This window comes from Elephantulus edwardii, unplaced genomic scaffold, assembly GCF_000299155.1.
Source record: "Elephantulus edwardii isolate Elephantulus edwardi_28Jun2011 unplaced genomic scaffold, EleEdw1.0 scaffold00095, whole genome shotgun sequence".
Taxonomy (NCBI): Eukaryota; Metazoa; Chordata; class Mammalia; order Macroscelidea; family Macroscelididae; genus Elephantulus; species Elephantulus edwardii.
The window spans coordinates 10,313,943-10,335,768 of record NW_006399845.1 but is presented as its reverse complement, the minus strand read 5'-3'; the positions used below and the strand labels follow the sequence as shown (position 1 = coordinate 10,335,768).

General features: G+C 42.9%; 1 protein-coding gene and 2 pseudogenes across 1 annotated transcript; 2 read left to right on the top strand and 1 right to left on the bottom strand.

Annotated features, from left to right (window-relative positions):
- Positions 1 to 1,053: 1,053 nt before the first annotated feature.
- LOC102867313 (monocyte differentiation antigen CD14-like) lies at positions 1,054 to 2,151 on the bottom strand. The gene has a single exon (XM_006891224.1). The coding sequence runs from the start codon at positions 2,149 to 2,151 to the stop codon at positions 1,054 to 1,056; it is 1,098 nt and encodes a 365-aa protein (XP_006891286.1).
- A 7,617-nt stretch (positions 2,152 to 9,768) lies between these two features.
- On the top strand, positions 9,769 to 10,001 carry LOC102866901 (annotated as a pseudogene).
- On the top strand, positions 10,000 to 10,487 carry LOC102866488 (annotated as a pseudogene).
- The last annotated feature ends 11,339 nt before the right edge of the window (positions 10,488 to 21,826 follow it).

Here is a 21,826-nt window from a genome sequence, read left to right as displayed (position 1 = left end):
ACATTTTCTTGTGAGACCCAGGATACACTATAGGATACCCTCATGAGAGGATGTTCACACCACAGGAGACCCCTGAAGTTATGAAACGCAAAGTTAACAAGACAGGTGGCACAACTGCTCTTTTGTGAAAGAGGGGGGTAAGAAAAGAGAGGAGAACTGAAAGCAAATGGCTCTGGGTCTTATTACCCTTCAATAGGAGCAGATTATTATGGGAGTTGGGAGTGCACCAGGGAGGAAACCTTCCTTGTCTCTTAAGAATGACAGTGCAAGAGAGAAAGATCCTCGTGATGATCAAAGATTGATAAGAAAGATTCAGTGACTGGGGTAATGGGTGTAGGAGTGTCAGAGATAATAAGGTTGGCACAGGATAGAGCAGAGTTTAGAACTATGGTACTAGGGTCAGTATGAGTCGCAAGTGATTCGACAGCACATAACAACAATAACAACAACATTAGTCGAGTGAATAGTGCTCTACTCAGAAAGACCTAACAAAACCCCCAAGCATTGTTTCCCCTGGCACACAACCCACAATTTAGTGGCCTTACCCTTGTCCCATCTGCCCCTGCAGTCCTTTCTTTGAGGAAAGAATGTTAGACCCACTAAGGAGTTCTCTCATTCTCACTAACCTTGAGTTGAAACAACCCATAGTTGACCATACAGTGGGTTTTCAAGGGCTGTAAATAGCACAAAAGCAATTTGCCCATCTTCTCCCACAGAGCTGCGAGTGGAGTCGAACCACCAGAGGGATGTGGCCTCTGGGATTAGCAGCATTATTTCTTGTGGACTAGGCCACCAGATGAATAAAATCTGTGATGGATTGCCGGCCCAACCCATACCACACACCCAGCAAAGGTCCAGTGAATGAATGGCATCAGTTCTGTGTTGGACATTTTAATAAAAGTAGGATAAAATTTGTTTTGTCGAGACTTTCTGACTAGGCTCCTTATAAAAATCCTTAATATCCCTTAAAATCTGAGTAACAGGAGCCCGTTCAACATTCACCTTTCTCTCCTAGGCAAAGCCCTTGGAGCTGGGCCAGGGTCCCTGGCATTCCTAAATCAGGGACGGTTGTCCACAAACACCAGTTAACTTTGAGTTTTGCAAATCCTCATGGGGTTTGGTGACTCCAGAGTCCACGAAAGGATTTCCATCCAGTATTAGCTTTTCCACTTCTGGCAGCTCATCTGGCCTTGGAGCCCTGCTCAGACGGTTGCAGCTGAGATCCAGCACCCTGAGCTTAGCGGGCAGTCCCTTAGGGACCTGCTCCAACCCAGCAAAAGACAATTTGAGAGACTTCAGTGTGCTAGGCCAGACGCACCCAGGGGCGCCCAGGTGTGCACTGGCACGGAGCGCGTTTTGGCTAAGGTCTAGGTAGTGGAGCTGCACCGTGGCCGCTGTTAGCGCCGCGCACACGCCAGTGAGCGTTTCCATCCCCGCGTTGTGCAGCCTCAGATGCTGGAGAGCAGGGAACTTGTGCCCACACAGGGTCGCAGCCAGTCCGCGCTCTCCCAGACCGGGGTTGTCTGACAAATCCAGAGTGGCGAGGCTCGGGAAACTACGAAGCTGCTCACAGGAGAAGGCAAGCGGTTGTGCTTGTACAATGCCCAGTTCCTTGAGGTTCGGCCTGAGCCACTGTTGCAGCTCGGCCAGCCAGGCACCGCCTGCGGCCCAGGACACGTTGCGGAGGCGGAGGGTGGAGAGTGCGGGCCCCGCGGCTTCCAGCGCTGGTGGTAAAGTACCGGTTATCTCCAGGTCTTCAAGTGTCAATTCCCGGAGGCGGGAGTAACCGAGCGCGCGCAGGAGGGCGAACAAGAGCCGCGCGGGAACCCGCGCAGCGCCCACTGTCAGTTTGCGCACGCGCAGAGCTTTGACCATGTCGGCGTACTGCTGCGGGTCGATGTCGGCGCTTTCTAGAAACTCAAGATTATGGCCGCCTCCGCGCATCTCCACCTCAATGGCCGACATACACTGGTAGCCGCTGGACCAGTCGGGCTCAGGATCCGAAAAGTTGCAAGCGCAGCGGTAATCGTCATCGTCCAGCTCACAGGGCTCTGGGGTGACTTCTGAAGCACACAGAAGCGGTAGCAGCAGCAGGAACAGCAACAAATAGGATGAGAGATCCTGAGATAAAAGAAGAGATCGGGGTGCCATGAACACACCTCTGGCAAAACACGGTCTTATCTGTTTGGCTCAGACTTACCATTGTCTATATATATATGTCTGGGTCCTTGTAGTTTCTTTGCTGAACAAGAACAGGCCTGCTTGCCTCCACGTCCACAGACCAATCTGTCTAAACTTTTTGGTGCCCTCTAAGAGTTACATAATAATCCTGATCGATCACTTTTCTGTCTTTGATGAACTTTAGTCCCCTTCCCACCTCTGTTCCTCTCAACTCGCCTGACTTCTCTTCTGGGAAATTTTGCAATGGAAGAGGGCTCGCCATCCAGGGCTTCTCCACCCAATCGGTGCTAAGATGACTCAGACTTTCTGTCTGTATGAGGAAGGAACGATCCCCAGTATCTAAGAACAATTTCTCCGACCTCCTGTCCTGACCTCTCGTCCTTCCTCAGTGACAAGGGTTTTTCTCCATTACTTTCCTCTATACTTGGTTACAGTTTTTGACCAACCACTCAAATTCAGTCCCCTGAATATCCAAGCATTTAGCAGGTTGTCTTTTCCAAGAGATGGCAAATTTCACTTGCAAATAGAGTTGATGTTTTTCCCATGAGCGGTCTGAGGTGATCTCCCAAAATGGTTTGCTACTTGCTTGACCAGGAAAATCCCACAAAATCATTCAAATCAGGAGGCTCAACTCTCCGGGTCCATTTTAAGAACACCTGGGAAACTGCCCAGGCCATCAAGGCTATGCATATCCGGAAAGCCCACAAGTATTTGAAAGATGTCACTTTGCAAAAGCAGTGTGTGCTGTTCAGAAGTTACAATGGTGGAGTTGGTAGCTGTACCCAGGCCAAACAGTGGGGTTGGACACAGGGTCAGTGGCCCAAAAAGAGTGCCGAGGTTTTGCTTCATATGCTTAAAAACAGAGAGTAATGCTAAACTTAAGGGTTTAGATGTTGATTCTCTGGTCATTGAGCATATCTAGGTGAACAAAGCTCCCAACATGTGTTGCTGCATGTATAGAGCTCATGGTCAGATTAACCCTTCCATGAGTTCCCCCTGTCATATTGAGATGATCTTTATTGAAAAGGAACAGATTGTTCCTAAACCAGAAGAGGAGGTTGCCCAGAAGAAAAAGATCTCCCAGAAGAAACTGAAGAAACAAAAATTTATGTCTCAGAAATAAATACATCATCAAATAAAAGGAAATTGACTTAAAAAATAGATTAGAACATGGTGACCAAAGGCTACACTAGTTATGAAATGACATCAAGGACAAAATCCTGAGGAAAGCAAAGATCATTATGAAGACAGGGAAGAAAGAAAAAACCAACATTTATGTCAGAAGAGACTCTGAAAATTGCACTAGAATGTAGAAAAGCCAAAACAAAGGGAAGAAATGCTAAAGAGAGCTGAACAGATGTCTAAGGGCAGCTTGAAAAGACAGTATTAATTATAATGAAAGGCTCTATTCCTTACAATGTGCAAAGAGCTGGAGTTAGAAAACCAGAAGGGAAGAATACAATCAGAATTTTTTTTTCAAACTGAAAGAACTGAACAAATTCAAGATTCAAGATTGCAATACTGAAGTTTTTAGGGCAAAATCTTGAATGATACAGGAAGCATCAAAAGAAGATGGAAGGAATACAGAGAGTCACTCTACCAAAAAGAACTGAACCATTTCAAGAAGTAACATATGATCAAGAACCAATGATACTTAAGGGAAAAGTTCAAGCTGCACAAAAGACATTGGAAAAAATGAAGCCCCAGAAAATTACTGAAGATCAATTAAGATGTTTTAGCAAATGGATATATCCCTGGATGTACTCACTAGTCCATGACTGGAAGGGCTCTAGACTTGCTCCCATTCCAAAAAGAGGTAATGCAAAAAAGTGTGTAAATTACAAAAAAAAAAATAATAGTATATGCAAGTATAATCTTGCTGAAGATTATTTTAAAATGGTGGAGCAGTGCATCGACAGAGAGCTTATAAAGATTCAAGCTGCATTTAGAAGAAAAACCTCATCCATTGTTGTCGATTAGGAACCAAATAATAACTCTTGCTGATTCCAGAGGCTATAAATCAAATGGGAGAAGACAGCTCGAATTTCTCCAGCAGTCACCTGTGAATTCAACCCACTAGAAAGAGGCACTACATTTGAGTTAGCAGTGCAACTCCCTACAGACTGTGCCACCAGAATTTAGAAGAGGCTGTTGAAAGAGGAGTATCATTGCTGATCTCAGGTGGATCTTGGTGGAAAGTAAAAAATACCAGAAAGATGTATACTGTGTTTTATTGACTACGCAAAGGTATTCAATTGTATGGATCATAATAAAATATGGATAATATTGAGAGAAATGAGAATCCCAGAACACTTAATTGTGTTTTTTCAAAACTTGCATATAGACTTGCAAGAAGCAATTGTCCACACAGAATTAGTGAATACTATATAGTTTAAAATCAGGAAGGATGTATATCAGGATTTGCCCTTTCTCCATATCTATTCAATCTGTATGCTGGGCAAATAATTCAAGAAGCTAGACTATATATGTTAAATAGATAACACAACTTTGCTTACAGACTGAAAAAAATGCAAGACTATAGCCTTCAATATGGATTACACCTCAACATCAAGAAAATAAAAATCCTCACCACTGGACCAATAGGCAACATCATGATAGATGGAAAAAAGTTGTCAAGGATTTAATTTTTGTTGGGGTCCATAATCAACAATCTTGGTAGCACCAGCCAAGAAATGGAAAAACATTGCATTGGCCAGTTCTGTCAAAGACCTCTTTAAGATGCTAAGGAGAAAGGATTTCCATTTCAAGACAAAGGTGCACCTGAGCCAAGTAATGAGCTTTTCCTATGCATCTGAAAATTGGACCAAAAATAAGCCTGAAAAAAATCAATGCCATTGATTTATGATTTGCTAGACAATATTGTATATATCATGGACTACCAAAGAACAAACAAATCTGTCTTGGAGGAAGTGCAACCACAGTGTTCCTTTGAGTCAAGGATGGTAAAATTTAGTCTTACATGCTTAGTACATGTTACTAGTTTTTGGAAAAAGACATCATTCTGGGAAAGTTGGAAGGTCAGAGAAGAGAAGACAGCCTTCATCAAGATGGACTGACATGGTGACTGCAGCAGTGGGCTTGAGCATCACAGAGATTGTGACAGTGGGAAAGGATAGGGTAAGGGTCTGATCTGTTGTTTATATGAGTTGTAGTTGACTCAACTGCACTTAACAACATGAGGTCAGACATGATCCCCTCACTCTTAGCACCTTCTTTGATCAGTTTTAACACTAGCCATCCCTCCCAGGGCTCTTAGTGCTCCACTACTGGGTTCATAGTCCATTGTTTTCTCTGTGTATGTCTGTTGGCCACACAGAACTCATAGATCATACTCATGTTTATTAGGGGAATTAACAAGGTTACAATTCAGTTTAAAATAGTGTACAGTTCTTTAGTTACGACAGCTTCTCAGGCTGTTCTTCCAGGTCTGCCTGTCAGGTCTTTAAATCCCAACCAGCCCCAAACCTCATCACACTTGTCCAGAGACCCTCAGGACTGCTCCATAACTAGTTCTAGTTAAGCGCTGTCTCATGTCAGCCTCTGATTCTTCACTACCTCTGCTGCTGCATCTCAGTCTCCATCAGGTGTTGTCGGATGCCATTGTATCAATGCTGATTCATAACAACCCTGTGTGCAGCCTTGCCCAAACCTGTTTCTTCCTCACAATCTCTGTTGTGCTTAAGCCTATTGTTGCATTCACTTCATCAGTCCATCTCTTTGAGGGTTTTTTCCTTTTCTGACCCTCTTCTTTTCCAAGAATGATGTCATTTTCCAAGAACTGGCTCCTCCTGATAACATGCCCGAAATATGTGAAATAAAGTCTCTCCACCTTGCCCGTAAGGAGTACCCTGGCTGCACTTCTCTCAGGACCATTTTGATTGCACTTAGCCAAGTCTTTTTATTGATCACCTCTTTTCAGGCCTCCAACCAGACAGCAACTCTCATCTGTATTGCCTCCCTCTGCATTTTCCAGATAAAGGAAGTGAATGTAGTTCAGAGAGGTCAAGTAACTTCCTGGCAAGTGGTAGAGCCGGAATTCAAAGCCAGTTCTGTCTGACACTGAAGTCCGTACCTTTAATTACAGTACCAAACAGGCTTGTAGAGCCTCCTTGCTTGGCATCCACCACTAATTTATTTATCCTTGAGAGTACAGATCACTGCCCAACTTTCTCATTCCACAGAAACAAGAGTTCTGGGAAAGTGTTTGCCTCTTCAAAGTGTTTGTTGACTTTGGAGTCCGTCTGAGAACCTGGTCCCCCCCCCCTTTTTTAGTCTTTTGTTACAGAAATTTCCAAACAATAAAGTACAGAAAATCCTATACTTTAACAATTATCAATGCATAATCATTCCTCTTTGAGATAAGTCCCAATTTGACCTCCCATAGTCTCTCTCTTTTTTTTTGTACAGTTAACTATTAAGTGAATGTGTCACTATAGTAAGGAAAGCTTCCTTTTTATGAAAAAATTATTTTTTAAAATTGCATAGAATAGGTTGCTGTTTAACTGTAATTGCATATTTGAAAGAATTGTTTCATAACCCTTAAAACCCATAAAAATATTAATAATTAACATACTGGGTTTGGCATATATGTTGAATAAATTTTGTCTTTTAAAAATATCAAACTATTTTATATTGAACAACATGAACAGGTAGTCTTGAGATTAGAGAAACCAAATATTCTGTGTTCTGTTATCTTTATAGCATAAACAGATAATATGCTTATTATACTAGAATAAAGCATGAAATCCATAATGTCATCCCTATATTTTTTAAGGAAATCCTTTACATCATATTATTTTACAGAGACCCTATTTCTAATGGCCAAGTCATCATAATCAAGTCCCTTCCCCTGGCTGGTGCTCCACTTGGTCACCTAAAAGTTAGGCCTGTCTCCCTTTTCTCATCCGTGTATTATATGGAGCCCTGGTGATACAGTGCTTAGAGTGAGATAACAAACAAAAGCTCAGAATTTCAAACTCACCAGTTGCTCCAAAGGAAAAGGATATGGCATGGTGACTTCCATAAAGATCATCAGCCTTGGAAACCCTGCAGGGCAGTTCTGCTCTTATGGGATCACCATGAGTTGCTATCAACGAGACAGCAGTAGATTTGTTTTGCTTTCCCTGAGGTTGTGGATCAGTCAGTGGAGAAGTGTTAGGACAGCTGGTCAAGGACTCTGAAGAGTGAGGGGCTCCATTTGCTTCAGCCTTGCTTCTCCAGCTCTCCATTCAGGCACCCTGAGTCCTTTGTAGATTTCCACCCTCCCAGAACATCAGATGCTTTTGTCTGAGATTAGGCTGCTTGGGTGGGAGAGGAAGGCAGGCTTAATGAAGACTCAAAGCTTCCAAAATATCCAGTTCTTCCCCTGGGGCACTTGAGGGTACAAGTGAGGCAGTCATAACTTCCTCCTAGGAACTATGAGACAGTCCAGGACAGAGAAGTCTCTAAATCCTCACCAACAGTTTCCCCAGCTAGCACCTGCAGCGAGTTTCTGTCAGAGGGAAAGCGGCAAGGAGAGAGATGTCTGCTGGTGGAAGCAAGAAACTGACCAGATTCACACATTTCTGGAAGAACTAGTTAATTTTAGTCACATTGGGCTACCACACAACAGATTTATAACCTTGTATGTTGTTATTGTTGTTAGGGGCTGTCGAGTCCAGTACAACCCATAGTAACCCTATGAACAATAGATTTGATCCCTATCCTGTCCTGTGCCATCCTCACAATCTCTGACACACTGAAGCCCATTGCTACAGTCACTGTGTCAATCCACCTGGTTAAGGATCTTCCTATCTTTGCCCTCCCTTCACCTTTTGAAGCATGATGTCCTTGAAGGAATAGCTTCTCCTAGAAGTATGCGAGACAAAGCTTTATCATCCTTGCCTCCAAGAATCATTCTGAATTAACCTTCTCCAAGACATATCTGTTCATTCTTTTGGCAGTCCATGGGATATTCAGTACTCTCCTCTAACACCACAATTCAAAGGCATCAATGCTTCATCCATATTCATTTTTTATCTCTCAGATGCATAGTAAGTGATTAAAAAGACATTTTATGAAGCAGGCACACTTTTGTCTTCAAACTAACATAATTGCTCCTCCGTAATTTGGAGATATTGTTTGATAGTTTCCACATTCAGTTGAATCCCCTTTCTTGGAAATGGGAACAGATATGGGCCTTTCCCAATCCATTAGCCAGGCAGTTGTCCCCCAAATTTCCTAGCATAGACAGGTTAGTGCATCCAAGGTTGTATCTGTTAATTGAACCAAGTCAATTGGTATCTCTTCAATTCCTGGGGCCTTATTTCTTGTCATTGTCTTCAATGCAGCTTCTACTTCCTCCTTCATTACCATTGGCTTCTGTTCATATGGTACTTTCTGAAGCTGGACTCTAAGAAGAGAAATGTGGCATCAGGATAGGAAGGAGACTCATCAATATCCTGCACTATGTAGATGACACAACCTTACTTGCTGAAAGTGAGGAGGACTTGAAGCACTTTTTGCAGAAGATCAAGGAATGTAGCCTTTGGTACAGATTGCATCTCAATGTCAAGAAAACAAAGATTCTTACCACTGGATTGATAGGCAGCATCATGATAGAAGGAGAAAAGATTGAAGCTGTCAACAACTTCATCTTACTTGGATCCACAATCAACACCCTTGGTACCAGCAGTCAGAAAAGAAGGAGATGCATTGCACTGGGAAAATCTGCAGTTGGGGACCTGTCCATATTATTGAGGAGTAATATGTCAGCTTGATGACTAAAGTGCATCTGATTCAGGTGTTTCTGATAGCTTGCTGTGCATCTGAGAGATGGACAATAAATGAGGATGACAGAATTAATGCCCTTGAGCTGTGGTGTTGGAGAAGAGCACTGAACATGCCCATGGACAACGAAAAGAATAACCAAATATGTCTTGGAGAGGGTGCATCCATACTGCATTTTGGAGGCAAGAATGATGAGTCTTTGCTTCACAGACTTTGGGCTTGTTGCTAAGAGAGGCTATTCCTTAGAGAGGGACATGATGCTGGGAAGAGTGGAGGGTCGATGAAGGAGAGGAAAACCCTCAACCAGAAGAATTGACATGGTGACTGCCACAATGGGCTGTTGTGCATCAGGAAGTCTGAGGATGGCATAGGATAGGATGAGGTTCAGGTCTTTTGTCTGTAGAGTCGCAATGGATCGTACTAGACACTAGACTTGATGGCACCTAACAACAACAATTTGGAGAGGTCCTTGATTACAGACCTTCCCAGTGCAATATGTCTCCTGACTGCTGGTACCAAGAGTATTGATTGTGGATCCAAGTAAGATGAACTTGTTGACAGTTTTATTTTTTTTTTCTCCATTTATCATGACAATTGTGTTTTGGTCCAGTGGTGAGAATTTTTGTTTTCTTGACGTAGAGATGTAGTCATATTGAAAGTTGCAGTGTTTGACCTTCTGCAGCAAGTTATTAACAAGTACTGCCAGAATGCTCCTTAAAAATTATTATGGAGGCAGCCCCTGGTGCCTGGCGGTGGTCTTGATGGAGGCCCGGAGATGGCCCGGCCCTGAGGGCCAGCATGGCAGGCCTGTTCCACAGCTACGTTTGGGACCCGCTGCTGATCCTGTCACAGATCGTCCTCATGCAGTCCGTCTACTATGACTCGTTGGGCCTGTGGCTGGCGCTGGTGGACTCATTGGTGCACCGCAGCCCATCGCTGGACAGTTCGACGCCGAGATCCTGGGCTTCTCCACCCCACCTGGCCAGCTCTCCATGATGTCCTTCATCCTCAACGCGCTCACCTGGAGCTGACATGGACCCCACTCCTCTCCTCGGGCAGCGCTGGAGCGCAAGCAGCTCCGCCTCAGGGAGCGGCAGAAATTCTTCGAGGACATTTTACAGCCAGAGACAGAGTTTGTCTTCCCCCTGTCCCACCTGCATCTTGAGTCTCGGAGACCTCCTATCAGCAGTATCTCATCCATGGAAGTGGATGTGGACACGCTAGAACAAGTGGAATTTATTGACCTTGGGAATCAAGACGGAGCAGATATGTTCTTGCCTTGTGAAGATCCTCCTCCCACCCAGACAGCTGGGGTGGATGACCATCCAGAGGAGCTGAGCCTGCTGGTGCCCACGTCTGACAGAACCACGTCTCGAACCTCATCCTCATCCTCTGAGTCCTCCACCAACCTGCACAGCCCGAATCCAAGTGATGGTGGCACGGATACACCTTTGGCACAGTCTGACGAGGAGGACGGTGGGGGTGATGGAGGGGCTGAGCCTCGGGCCTGCATCTAGCAGTAGGTCCCTGCCTACAAACTAACCAGTGAAGCTGGCTGTTCTCCACACTGAGACCCTCGGCGCAACCAGAAACCTTGGGGAGAAGACTCAACCGTGTTCTTGCAGTAGGCACCCAAGGGAGGCAGCAATGGTGGATTGGTGTATCTTTTTTTGGAAATTAATCCTTCCTGCTTTACTGCTAACCCTTTCCCGCAGTAACCCTTTTACCTACTGTCTCTGAGGCAGGGCTTGTAAGCAAGAGATGAACAGTGCTTTTCTTAGCACTCCTCCCTCCCCGAAACCATCCCTCAGTCTGCTAGTAGTCTCCCCAAAGCTTTGTCTGAGTGGACCCAGAGAGGTGGTACTCCCACCGTGCTGCCTCCTGGCCTCCTCCTTGGGAACAAGGCACAGTGTAAGTAATAAACAAGTACTCCATCAAAAAAAAGTTATTATGGCAAGGCTTCATCTCATGGACTGTGAGCATATCTTTAGGAGGGTCAGTCCACGGAGAAAGATGTTGTACATGGTAAAGTAGAGAGAGCAAGAAAGAGGAAGATCCTCAATGAGATTGGTTGACAGCGTGACTGCAACAGTAGGCTCAAGTGCAGCTGCTACTGCAAGGAAAGGGTGGTGTGGGATCACACACTGTTTCATCCTGTTGTATGTAAGGTTGTTAGGAGTCAGAAGTGACTGGAGGACATCTAATAACAAAACAACGTACCTCTTTATTGTATCATCATCACTACTTTTAACTATGTTTTAATCACCCAGGGACTCCTAGAGCTCCCTCACTGTCTTGACAAAACATTTAAATTGTACATCTGTCTAACAAGTGACTTGCATCTAGAATATGTAAGAACTGTTGTTGTTAAGTGCTGTTGAACCAAGTACAATCCATGGCAACACTAGGAACAACAGATCTGAACCCTGTCCTATCCTGCACCGTCCTCACCCTTCCTGACACACTGGACCCCATTGCTGCAGTCACTGTGTCGATCCACCTAGTCAAGGATCTTCCTCTTTCACCAACCCTCCACCTTTCCAAGCATGATGTCCCTCTCCAAGGAACAGCCTTTCCTAGCAACATGCCTGAAGCATGTGAGACAAAGCTTTATCATCTTTGCCTCCAAGGAGCACTCAGGCTACACTTTCTCAAGACATATTTGTTTGTTCTTTTGGCAGTCCATGGGGATGTTCAGTGCTCTTTTTCAACAATACCACTCAAAGGTTTCATTCAGTTCTTCTATCATCCTTGGCACTGTCCAGCTCTCAGATGCACAGCAAGTGATCTGACAGACCATAATCTCAATCAGAGGCATCTTAGTCCTCAAACTGACATCATTACTCCTCAATAATTTGGAGAGGTCCCTGCCTGCAGATTTTCCCAGTGCAATATGTCTCCTAATTTCCTAACTGATGGTACCAAAGGTGTTGATTGTGGATCCAAGTAAAATTAAATTCTTTGTCAGTCTTTTCTCCATCTATCATAATGCTGCCTATTGGTCCAGTGGTAAAAATTTTTGTTTTCTTGACGTTGAGATGTAATCCATATTGAAGGCTGTTGTATTCTTTGATACAGCAAGTGCTTCAAGTCCTCCTTACTTTCAGCCAACAAGGTTGTGTCATCTGCATAACACAGGTTATTGACGAATCTTCCTTCAATCTTGATGTCACATTCTTCTTCATAGAGTCTAGCTTCTCAAATAATTTGCTGACACATTCCTTTCTTTTTTTTTAGAAAAAGGGTGTTTTTTGTTTATTTTATTATTTTGTGTATGTGTGCCGTCAAATCGGATCTGAAAGGTACAGGAGGAGATTGCCCTCTCTTCTCCAGCAGGGTATCTAGTAGATTCAAACCGCTTACCTCTGGGATTTCAGTGCAGCTTCTTTCTACTAGGCCACCAGAGCTCCCTTGACACACTCCTTTCTTAATGTTAAACCATATAGTGTTCTCTTGCTCTGTTTTCATAACAGCCTCTTGTTCTGTAATAACTACTATAATCTAATATTAAGAAGGTAAATAACTCAATTCAAACAAGTGATGGCTTTCAATAACCATTTATTTCTCTAATGAAGCTATTCAGATAGAAAGTCTATGTATTCAGCATCACTCTCATTGTTGTTGCTATGTACCCTCAAGTCAAAACAGACTCATAGCTGACCCTTCAGTAGATTTTCAGAGTTAGTAAATTGCATGGGAAGAGAATGCCCATCTTTGTCTCTCATGGAGCAGCTGGTGGATTTGTATGCCTTTGTGTTTTTTTGTTTAATTTTTTTTATTAGTTTGTGTGTGTACTGTCAAATTGGATCTGACTGGTAACAGGAGGAGATTGTTCCTCCTTCTGAAGCAGGGCATCTGGTGGATTTGAAACACATACCTCTGGGATTGCAGTGCAGCTTCTTACCACTAGGCCACCAGAGCTCCCTTATGCCTTTGTTTTGACAACACAACTCCTTACCACTAAACCACAAATAGATGGCCATATGGGTGGTAATAATACAAAGAAGAACAATAAAAAATACTGATGAGGATATACACAGTGCTGATAAGTGTAAAATAGTACACCCACAGTGGAAAACCAGTCTGGCAGTTCCTGAAAAGTTAAATAAGGAGTTAGCATCTGCTAACGGCCATTGAGTCTATTCCAATTCAATCTGACCATATTGAAGAGAGTAGAACACCCCATAGAGTTTCCAGTGTTAAAATCTTTATGAAAGCAGATTGCCACATCTTTCTACTAATGAGAAGCTGGTCAGTTTGAACAATTGACCTTCAGGTTAGCAGGCAAGCACTTAACGTCTGGGACACCAGAGCTCTTAACTAAAAGGTACTGGGCTTCTTCAATAGGTGATAAAAATGCTTTAACATGGACTGTGCTGATGTGTTTACTATACTGTATCAGTGAACTTACTAAAACCCATTGAATTATATACTTCTCTTGGGTGAACTTTATGGTGTATGAAATTTCTCTTTTAGTTTAAAAATTTTTTAATATCCAAAATTCTGTTTATTGAGATAATTTAATCTTGATTTTTTTCCCTTAATGCTGCTTACGTCTGAAAGAGCATCCTCTGTAAGCCTTGCTTTTCCTCCTGTAGGCTGACAGAGAACAGTGGAGCAGCCAACACACAAAACTACTGTTTGTGCACAGCTGAAGACAGTGGCGATTTTATAGCATCCTGGACATTTCACATCCATGAAATAGGAATTTGGGCTCTGCACCAGGCACTTCTTTTAGTGTTTCCTCTTCTCCTCTTCTGGAGAAGGATGAAGGAGATCCTTTGCGAGAGGCATGCTGGCATGCGGAGGTCACAGCTGGAAAGTAGTTTAAAAATCTTAAACAAAAAAAGGACTGTGGAATATTCTGATATTTAAGATAATATTTTTATTCTTTGTTTTTCTCCAATTTGTTTTCAGGAATTTTATTAAAACTGTTCCACTCTAATTTTTAAACATAAACGGAGTTTGAGTTGTGGTGGTGGTGGTGTTACTGGTACTGTCAAATCATCTGTTACTCATAGTGACCCTATGAGCAACATACCTGACCCTCTCCTTTTCCTCATCATTCTCACAATCTCTGATATGCTGAAATCCTTGATTACAGTCACTGTGTCAGTGCATCTCCTTGAGGATCTTCCTCTCTTTCTCTGACCTTTCACCTTTGCCAGGATGTCTTTTTCCAAGGATTGGCTCTTCTTGACAACATGCCCAAAGTATGTGAGCAAAGCTTTACCATCTTTGCCTCTAGGGGGCAACCTGGATGCATTTCCTCCAAGACAGACTTGTTCTTTTGGCAGTTCATGGGATATTCAGTACTTTTTTCCAACGCTAATTCAAAGGCAGTCATTTTTCTTCCATCATCCTTATTAATTGTATGTCCCATTGTCCATCAACACCATGTGGTGGTCATTGTTGTTATGTGCCGTCAAGTCGTCTCTGATTCATAGCTACCCTATGTACAACAAACAGTTCTGAGCCCTGCTATATCTTGGGCCAAAATCATTGTCTCTGATACACCTACCCTCATTACCCCAGTTACTGAGTATATCCATCTCATCCAGGGTCTTCCTCTCTTCTGCTGTCCCACCACCCTTCCAAGCATGATATCCTTCTACAAGGACTGGTCCCTCCTTGCAACATGTCCAAAGCATGTCAGATGGAGCTTCAAAATTCTTGCCTCCAAGGAGCAGTCTGATTTCACTCTCTCCAGGATGAGAACCTGTTTGTTCTCTTAACACTCCATGATATATTCAATACTCTTCTCCAGCACCACAATTCAAAGGCATCAATTCTTCCTTCTGTCATCATTGGTCATTGTCCAACTCTCTGACACATAATATTTGTGAAGACCATGGCCTGGATCAGGGGTACCTTAGTCTGTTTACTGACATCATTTCTCTTCAGTACTCTGGTAGGTTTCCTGACAGCAGATTTTCTGCAATTTGTCTTTTGATTTCCTGGCATTTGGTACCAAGATTGTTGATTGTTGAGACAAGCAAACTGAAGCTATTGACAATCTCAGTCTCTTCACCATCTATCATGATGCTTCCAGTTGGCCCAGTGGTGAGAATCTTTATTTTCTTGATGTTGAGCTTCAATTCATATTGAAGACTGAAGTCCTTGACCTTTTGCAGCAAATGCCTCAGGTCCTCCTCAGTTTCGGCAAGCAAGGTTGTGTCATCTGCATAATGCAGGTTCTTGATGAGTCTTCCTCCAGTCCTGATGCCACATTCCTCCTCATAGAGCCCAGCCTCCCAGATTATCTGTTCCACATATAGATTGAAAAGATATAAACATAGGATGTATCCCTTGTGTACATCTTTCCTGATTGTGAATGATGTAATGTTTTCTTGCTCTGTTCTGACAACTGCCTCCTGGTCCAGGTATAGGTTTCACATAAGCACAATGAAGGGTTCTGGGATTCCCATTCTTCTCAGAGTTAGCCACAGTGTGTTGTGATCCACAAAGTCATATGTCTTTGCATAGTATGAAACATAGATAGCCATTCCTCTGATACTCTCTGCTTTCAGCTAAGATCCATCTAGCATGGGCTATAATGTCCCTAGTGTCCCTAGACCTCTTTTCAACCCAGCCTGCACATTTGGCAGTTTTTTGTTGATGTGCTGTCCCAGTTGTTTTGGGATAATTTTAGCAGTATTTTGCTTGCATGTGATATTAATGATATTATTTTATAATTTCCACACTCTGTTAGGTCAACTTTTTTTGGAATAGAAATAAATATGCATCTCTTTCAGTCAGTTGGCCAGGTCATTGTCTTCCACATTTCATTGGACAAGCTGGTGAGGGTGTCCAGGCAACACTATAGTATTATACAAAGTTTTCCTGTGGATACAAATGCTCAGAAGGCCAAAGTAGTCAGTGCCAGAGTATAATAGTTATGGATATTACTGAGAATCAGAAGATATTACAAGTTTCAATTTTTTTAACAATGTAAAAAGAAAAAATAATTTCTAGAAATCTTAAGATTCGAGGTGCTAAGGAGCAATGATGTTAGTTTTAAGACTAAGGCACCTTTGAGGTGTGATGTTGGAAAAGAGTACTGAATGTCAATCACATAGACTGCCAAGAGAATAAGCAGGTAAGTCTTTGAAAAATTACAGCCAGGGTGCTTCTTTGAGGCAAGGATGGCAAAGCTTCATCTCACATACTTTAGACGTGTTGTTAGGAGGGGACCCATCCTTGGAGAAGAACATTATGGTTGGAAAGTTGGAGGGTTTGAGAAAGAGCAGAAGACCCTTTGGAGGTAGACAGGCATAGTGACTAAGGGTATCAGAAATGGTGAGGATGGCACAGGATAAGGCAGGATTCAGCTCTGTTGCATAATGGATCACTATGGGTCATATTCAACTTGATGGCATATAACAAAAAGAGGAAAACTAACTCATCAATAATGTAGTTGTTTAGGCACTGTGTCTTCAATTAACTAGGCAAATCAGCTTAACTAAAATGTTACCAAAAGTAGATGTGCAGACAATGCATTATTTCCATTGTTTACCCATTAAAAAAAAATACACAAAGATCAACTTGAGGATCTTTCTGTGTCCTGCAAATGTTGTTGTTGTTGTTAGGTACCTTTAAGACAAATATAACTCATAGTGACAGTCTATCTCATTGAGGGTTTTCTTCTCTTGTGTTGACCCTCCACCTTTCACAACATGATGTCCCATTCCAAAGAATAACTACTGCGAATAATATGCCCAAAGTATGTGAGATGAAGCTTCACCACACTTGCCTCCATGGAAGATTCTGACTATACTTTTTTCCAAGCCACATCTATTTGTTCTTTTGGCAGTCCATAGGATATTCAGTACTCTTCTCCAAACCACAACTCAAAGGCGTCTATTCTTTTTCTGTCATCCTTTTCTTTTTGATAAATAGCAAGTTATTGAAAAGACTGTGGCCAGAATCAGGTACTTCTCCTCAATAATTTGGAGAGGTCCCTGACAGCTGGCTTTCCCAATACAATACATCTCCTGATCTCCTGACTGCTGGTAGCAAGGTTGTTGATTGTGAATCCAAGTAAGATGAAATTGTTGACAATTTCAACCTTTTCTCCATCTATTGCTTATTGATCCAGTAGTGAGGATTTTTGTCTTCTTGATATTGAGATGTAATCCATGTTGAATGGTGTAGTCAGTCTATGATCTGCAGCACGCATTTCAATTTCTCGCCACTTTCAACAAAGTTCTATCATCTGTATAACACAGGTCGATGATGGGTCTTCCTCCAACTCTTCTTCGCAGAGTTCAGCTTCTCAAATATTTGCTCAGCATACAGATTGAATACATGTGGAGAAAAGATACAACCCTGACACACATCTTTCCTGTTTTGGAAGCATGCAATATTCTCTTGCTCTGTTCCAACCACAGTTTCTTGGTCTAGGTATAAGTTTTGTACAAGCATAATTAAGTGTTCTGGGTTTCCCATTCTTCTCAATGTTAGCCATAATTTATTATGATCCACACAGACAAAAATACCTTTGCATAGTCAATAAAACAGAAATAGATATTCTTCAAGAATTCTCTGCTTTCAACCAGGATCCATTTGATATTAGCAATGATATCCCTGTTGCCCTGGTGTCTTCTAAGCTCAGCTTCTGGCATTTCTCTCTCCGTTTTAGCTGGTTTGGATGGTCTTCAGCAATATTTTACTTATATATGGTACTAATGGTATTGTTCAGTAATTTTCACATTCTATTGGGTCACCTTCCTTAGGAATGGGAGTGCTGGGGCTAGCTCCCCAGAGTGAAATTCCCTCAAGATTTGTGTTCACAGAAAGACTGAAAACTGACCCAGAGACATAAAAGACTTTAATGTACTGGGACAGGAAATTTACTGACTGGGAGGAGGATGTAGCCCTGCACATGTTCCACTGGCAGAGGGACTAGAGGATTACCACCGAAGATTGGGGGAAGTGGCTCAACATTTTACACTCCTATTCAACAGCCCCTTTATGTAGCAAAATCAAGAGTTATACAGAGTGGGGAAATGCTAACAATGCACAAGCAATTTAGTTTATGGGGAAAACCCTGCCACCAACTTGATAAAGAGGAATGGTCAGCTTGCCCTTTTTCTTGGAAGAAACCAGAAGAAAAATCTAATAAAAAGACAAATCTGGTTAAAGAAACAGGTGTTTAAGACTCAACCAGCTTAACATAATTGTAGCCATTAAAGAGCATTTATAGGATATACCATGCATTCCAACCCAACACCCTAAACGCCTCTCACAATCTCTTTGCCAGTCTTCCACATATCCCTCAAGCACAGGCATTGGAGAGTAGCAATAGAAAGCCACAGCAACAGTAAAGTCTACAGCAAAACCTATCTCATAAGCACAATAAGTCCATTCATATTCGGTTACTTTTCCAGACAGACCAGGTGCTGTCATTGGTGGAGGCAATCTTCCATGGGAGTCCCACAGCTGAAATACACTCAACAATCTGGTTCAGTTATCACATCAGCAATCATAGTAGCCCAGCAGGTGAAAACATTCCCTTCCACACTATGGGAAAAATGACAAAATTGACTTCAGAAAAGGCAAGTCATGCCATCAGTCAAAATGCAAGCAGTAAGTATCGGATGAGCTAAGGACAGTTCCTAGGCAGGGTCTCTCCCCAGGTTTACCATACCTTTTGCCCTGAAGGGGTTTTTTTTAGTTGCGAGCTCCCAGTTGTAAAATAGGTTTGGAAGCAGGAGTGGCATCCACTTCCTAAACCACATGCCTAAGGAAACTCTATGAATTTGGAGAAACAATGACAATTATGGAAAGGCATTATTTTTTTTGTTCATAGAGTTGCTATGAGTTGTGTTCGACTCATTGGCAGTCAACAACAAGGGTTAATAAATAGACTGGGTGAAATAATTAAGTACAGAAAAGTATAAAGAAAGAAATGATAGAAAATCTCAAGCAGTTAACATTCTGATGAGTGTGTCCCAGACTCATTTATATGTGTGAATAATTATACATGAAAGAGATTAGAAGCAGGACAGTGGCAATAGAGGTCTGAATCCACTAAGGAGTGTATAACAACTCAACCTGCTGGGGGGGAAAAAAAAAGAGAGACTTTCTTTTCTAATGTAAAGCAGGAGTGGCCTCCTCTTCCGTAATAGCTTGCCCCCGGAAACCCTATGAACCTGGAGAGAGGATGAAAGTCACACAAGTGTTGAGGACTTTCTTTCACAGGGTCCCTATGAGTCGCCTACAACTTGACGACACTTAACAACAATAACATCAACATAAAGAGTGGTCAGTTGGCCCAGTGGATAGAAAGCAATTCTACCAAGCCAAAGGTGGGTGACTTTTAATCTGTGGCCCTCAGGCCTGTCTTTCATTGTTTTTGTTCATACATTCTTCTAGGTCGTATAGTCCTGGTGTGTCCACTTGCCATACAGCGGTAACTTGTGGTTGATGTGAAGCTGAACACTGTGACACTGATGTGTCAAATGCGTTAATGGTTACCCACGGTGGATGGACAGTGTTTGGTGGAGCTCCCCAATTAAAGCAAGCTTGGAAGCAGGAGTGGCATCCACTTCCATGATAGCTTGCCTCCAGAAACCCTATGAACCTGGAGAGAGGATGAAAGTCACTCATGTGTTGAGGACTTTCCTTCACAGGGTTGCTATGAATCGTCTACGACTCTATGGCACTTAACAACAACAACAACAACTCCAGTATAATCTAAAGGGTGAACTATTATACGCTGTAAGCTTAAGACCAGTGACTCCCTGAGGTATGGTGTCCTTACTGGGATTATAGAAGAGGAGAGATCAACCCATGTTGACAAAAGCCATCAAGTTAGTTTTCAAATCCTTCTATTGCTCTCTTCCGCAAAAGCCAAAAAGCCAAGGCACTGGGGGCTAGTTTTCCAGCTCCATGGGAGGAGGGGAAGGTCCTGTGGCAAGAGCAACAGAATGGTACTAGATGGTCCAAGCTGAGGTAACATGTTGTCCTCAGTACCATGATCTGTATCCTCATTGTCTTCTGGGCCCCTTGTGTTAATTGCTGGTATACGTGTGTGCACGTTTGCTGACAGTGTTCATTGAGGGCTTCATATAATCTCCTAGTTCTTTGCTGCAAAGAATGGATCTCGAGTCTGAAAGGTTTCCTCATTGCTCCATGTGTTCAGTGAGACAGCTGCTGTCAGATTACAGACGAGATTAAAACGTCAGACAATCCTCATTTTGGTCAGTCTAGCCTTGAACTTCATGTCTGGTAAAATGAGTTCCTTGTTCACCGTTAACGTCGGTGGGTGCTGTATGTAGCACACAGAAGCTGAGGACCTCTCATTGTTGATCTCTGAGCGGCACACTTGCAATGGTATGCTTGCAAGAGTCTAGTAGCCATGTACACACAGATAGGGGCCTATCTGTAGTTGTCATACAATTTGCCCCTTTGTATTGGGGCTTCTGGCTTTACTATTGTGCCTCTTACAGAGAGAAATAGGGGTGCAGTGCTTCAGAGAGGAACTAGGGCATTGCTGATCGGCCTCAATAATTTGCTTCATGGTTAAAGGAGGCCTAATTCTTTGGTTAATTCTATGGCCCATAAGGATCGCTACCCATTATGGCTGGTTTTATGATGTGGCCATTTTGCCAGTTGGTTAGTGGGCACTTCTTGTAAGGCTCCCAGGTAAGTTAATTCATCTGCCTGAGTATTCCCAGAGCGGAGACAAAGCACTATGTGTACACACACACAAAAACCCAGTAATATCCATACCTTGTGTTCTTGTCAAAACGTCCTCCCACAGCTCCGTACCCCACAAGAGGAGATGACTGATCATCAACCACTCTTGTTGTTTTTACTGTTTGATCCATAGAGAGAGTCCTTTGAGCACAGCTTAACTGTCTGTGCACAGAGTAATATGGCTAAATTCATGTTTCAAAGCCATCTAAGTAGCTCTGAGCTCTGCCCACTGGCTACTCTGCCCACTGGCTACTCTGCCCATCACAATGGTCCATCCACATACTGTCCATGAAGGATTGGATAGCCACCTCCATCCATCTTGGAGGATTCCCTGAAGAGACCCCACATATGTACTGTGCACCCTCTGGTATGAGTCCTGTGTCTTCAGCAATATGGTTCTTGCATGGGACGTCCTGGACGGTGGGAGTGGCTGCATCACTTGTTGTCACATGCGTGACTAGACCTAAAATCTAGTGCAGGTCATCACTCAGAGGGCTAATTGACAGAATGTGATGCTGTTGGAGGTAGGCATGCCACTTGGCAAGAGTGCTGGTCTGTGCCATCCCAGACTGGGGCTTGGCATGCTTTAACCCATTCGTGGGTGGGCATGTGACTTGACAGCTTTATAGGAGCACCCATAGTGATGTCTTCTATGAGCTGTAAACTGTTATACACTGCATGGAGCTGTTCCTCTAGGGGACTCCAAGTGAGATTCACTGGTCATGTGTTTCCTTTGCCATAGACCCCAACCAAACCATTCCGAGTGATTGACAACATTCAATGAACATTCAATTTCCCTGAGTCTATAATCTTTAAAACTTGAACCTGCTGGATGGCCACTTTGGCCTCTGAAATGCTAGGTCAGCTTCATTAATGCAATCCCAAATCACCCCTTTAAACACTAATCCATATAAAGATACTTCAGTATCTCAGCTAAGTGTAGAATACAGGGCCTCAAATATACTAAAAATCCTAAGAAGGATTGTAGCACTTTAGTTTTCATAGGGAGGGAATAAGCTTTAACTCTGTCCATTTCCACGTCAGGAACAGTTTTTGTCTTACTCAGTCAGACAATACCCAAAATTCTGACAATCCAGTGCCCTGCAATTTGACATTCTTGACAGCCCATCCCCAAAACTTAAGGTAAGACACT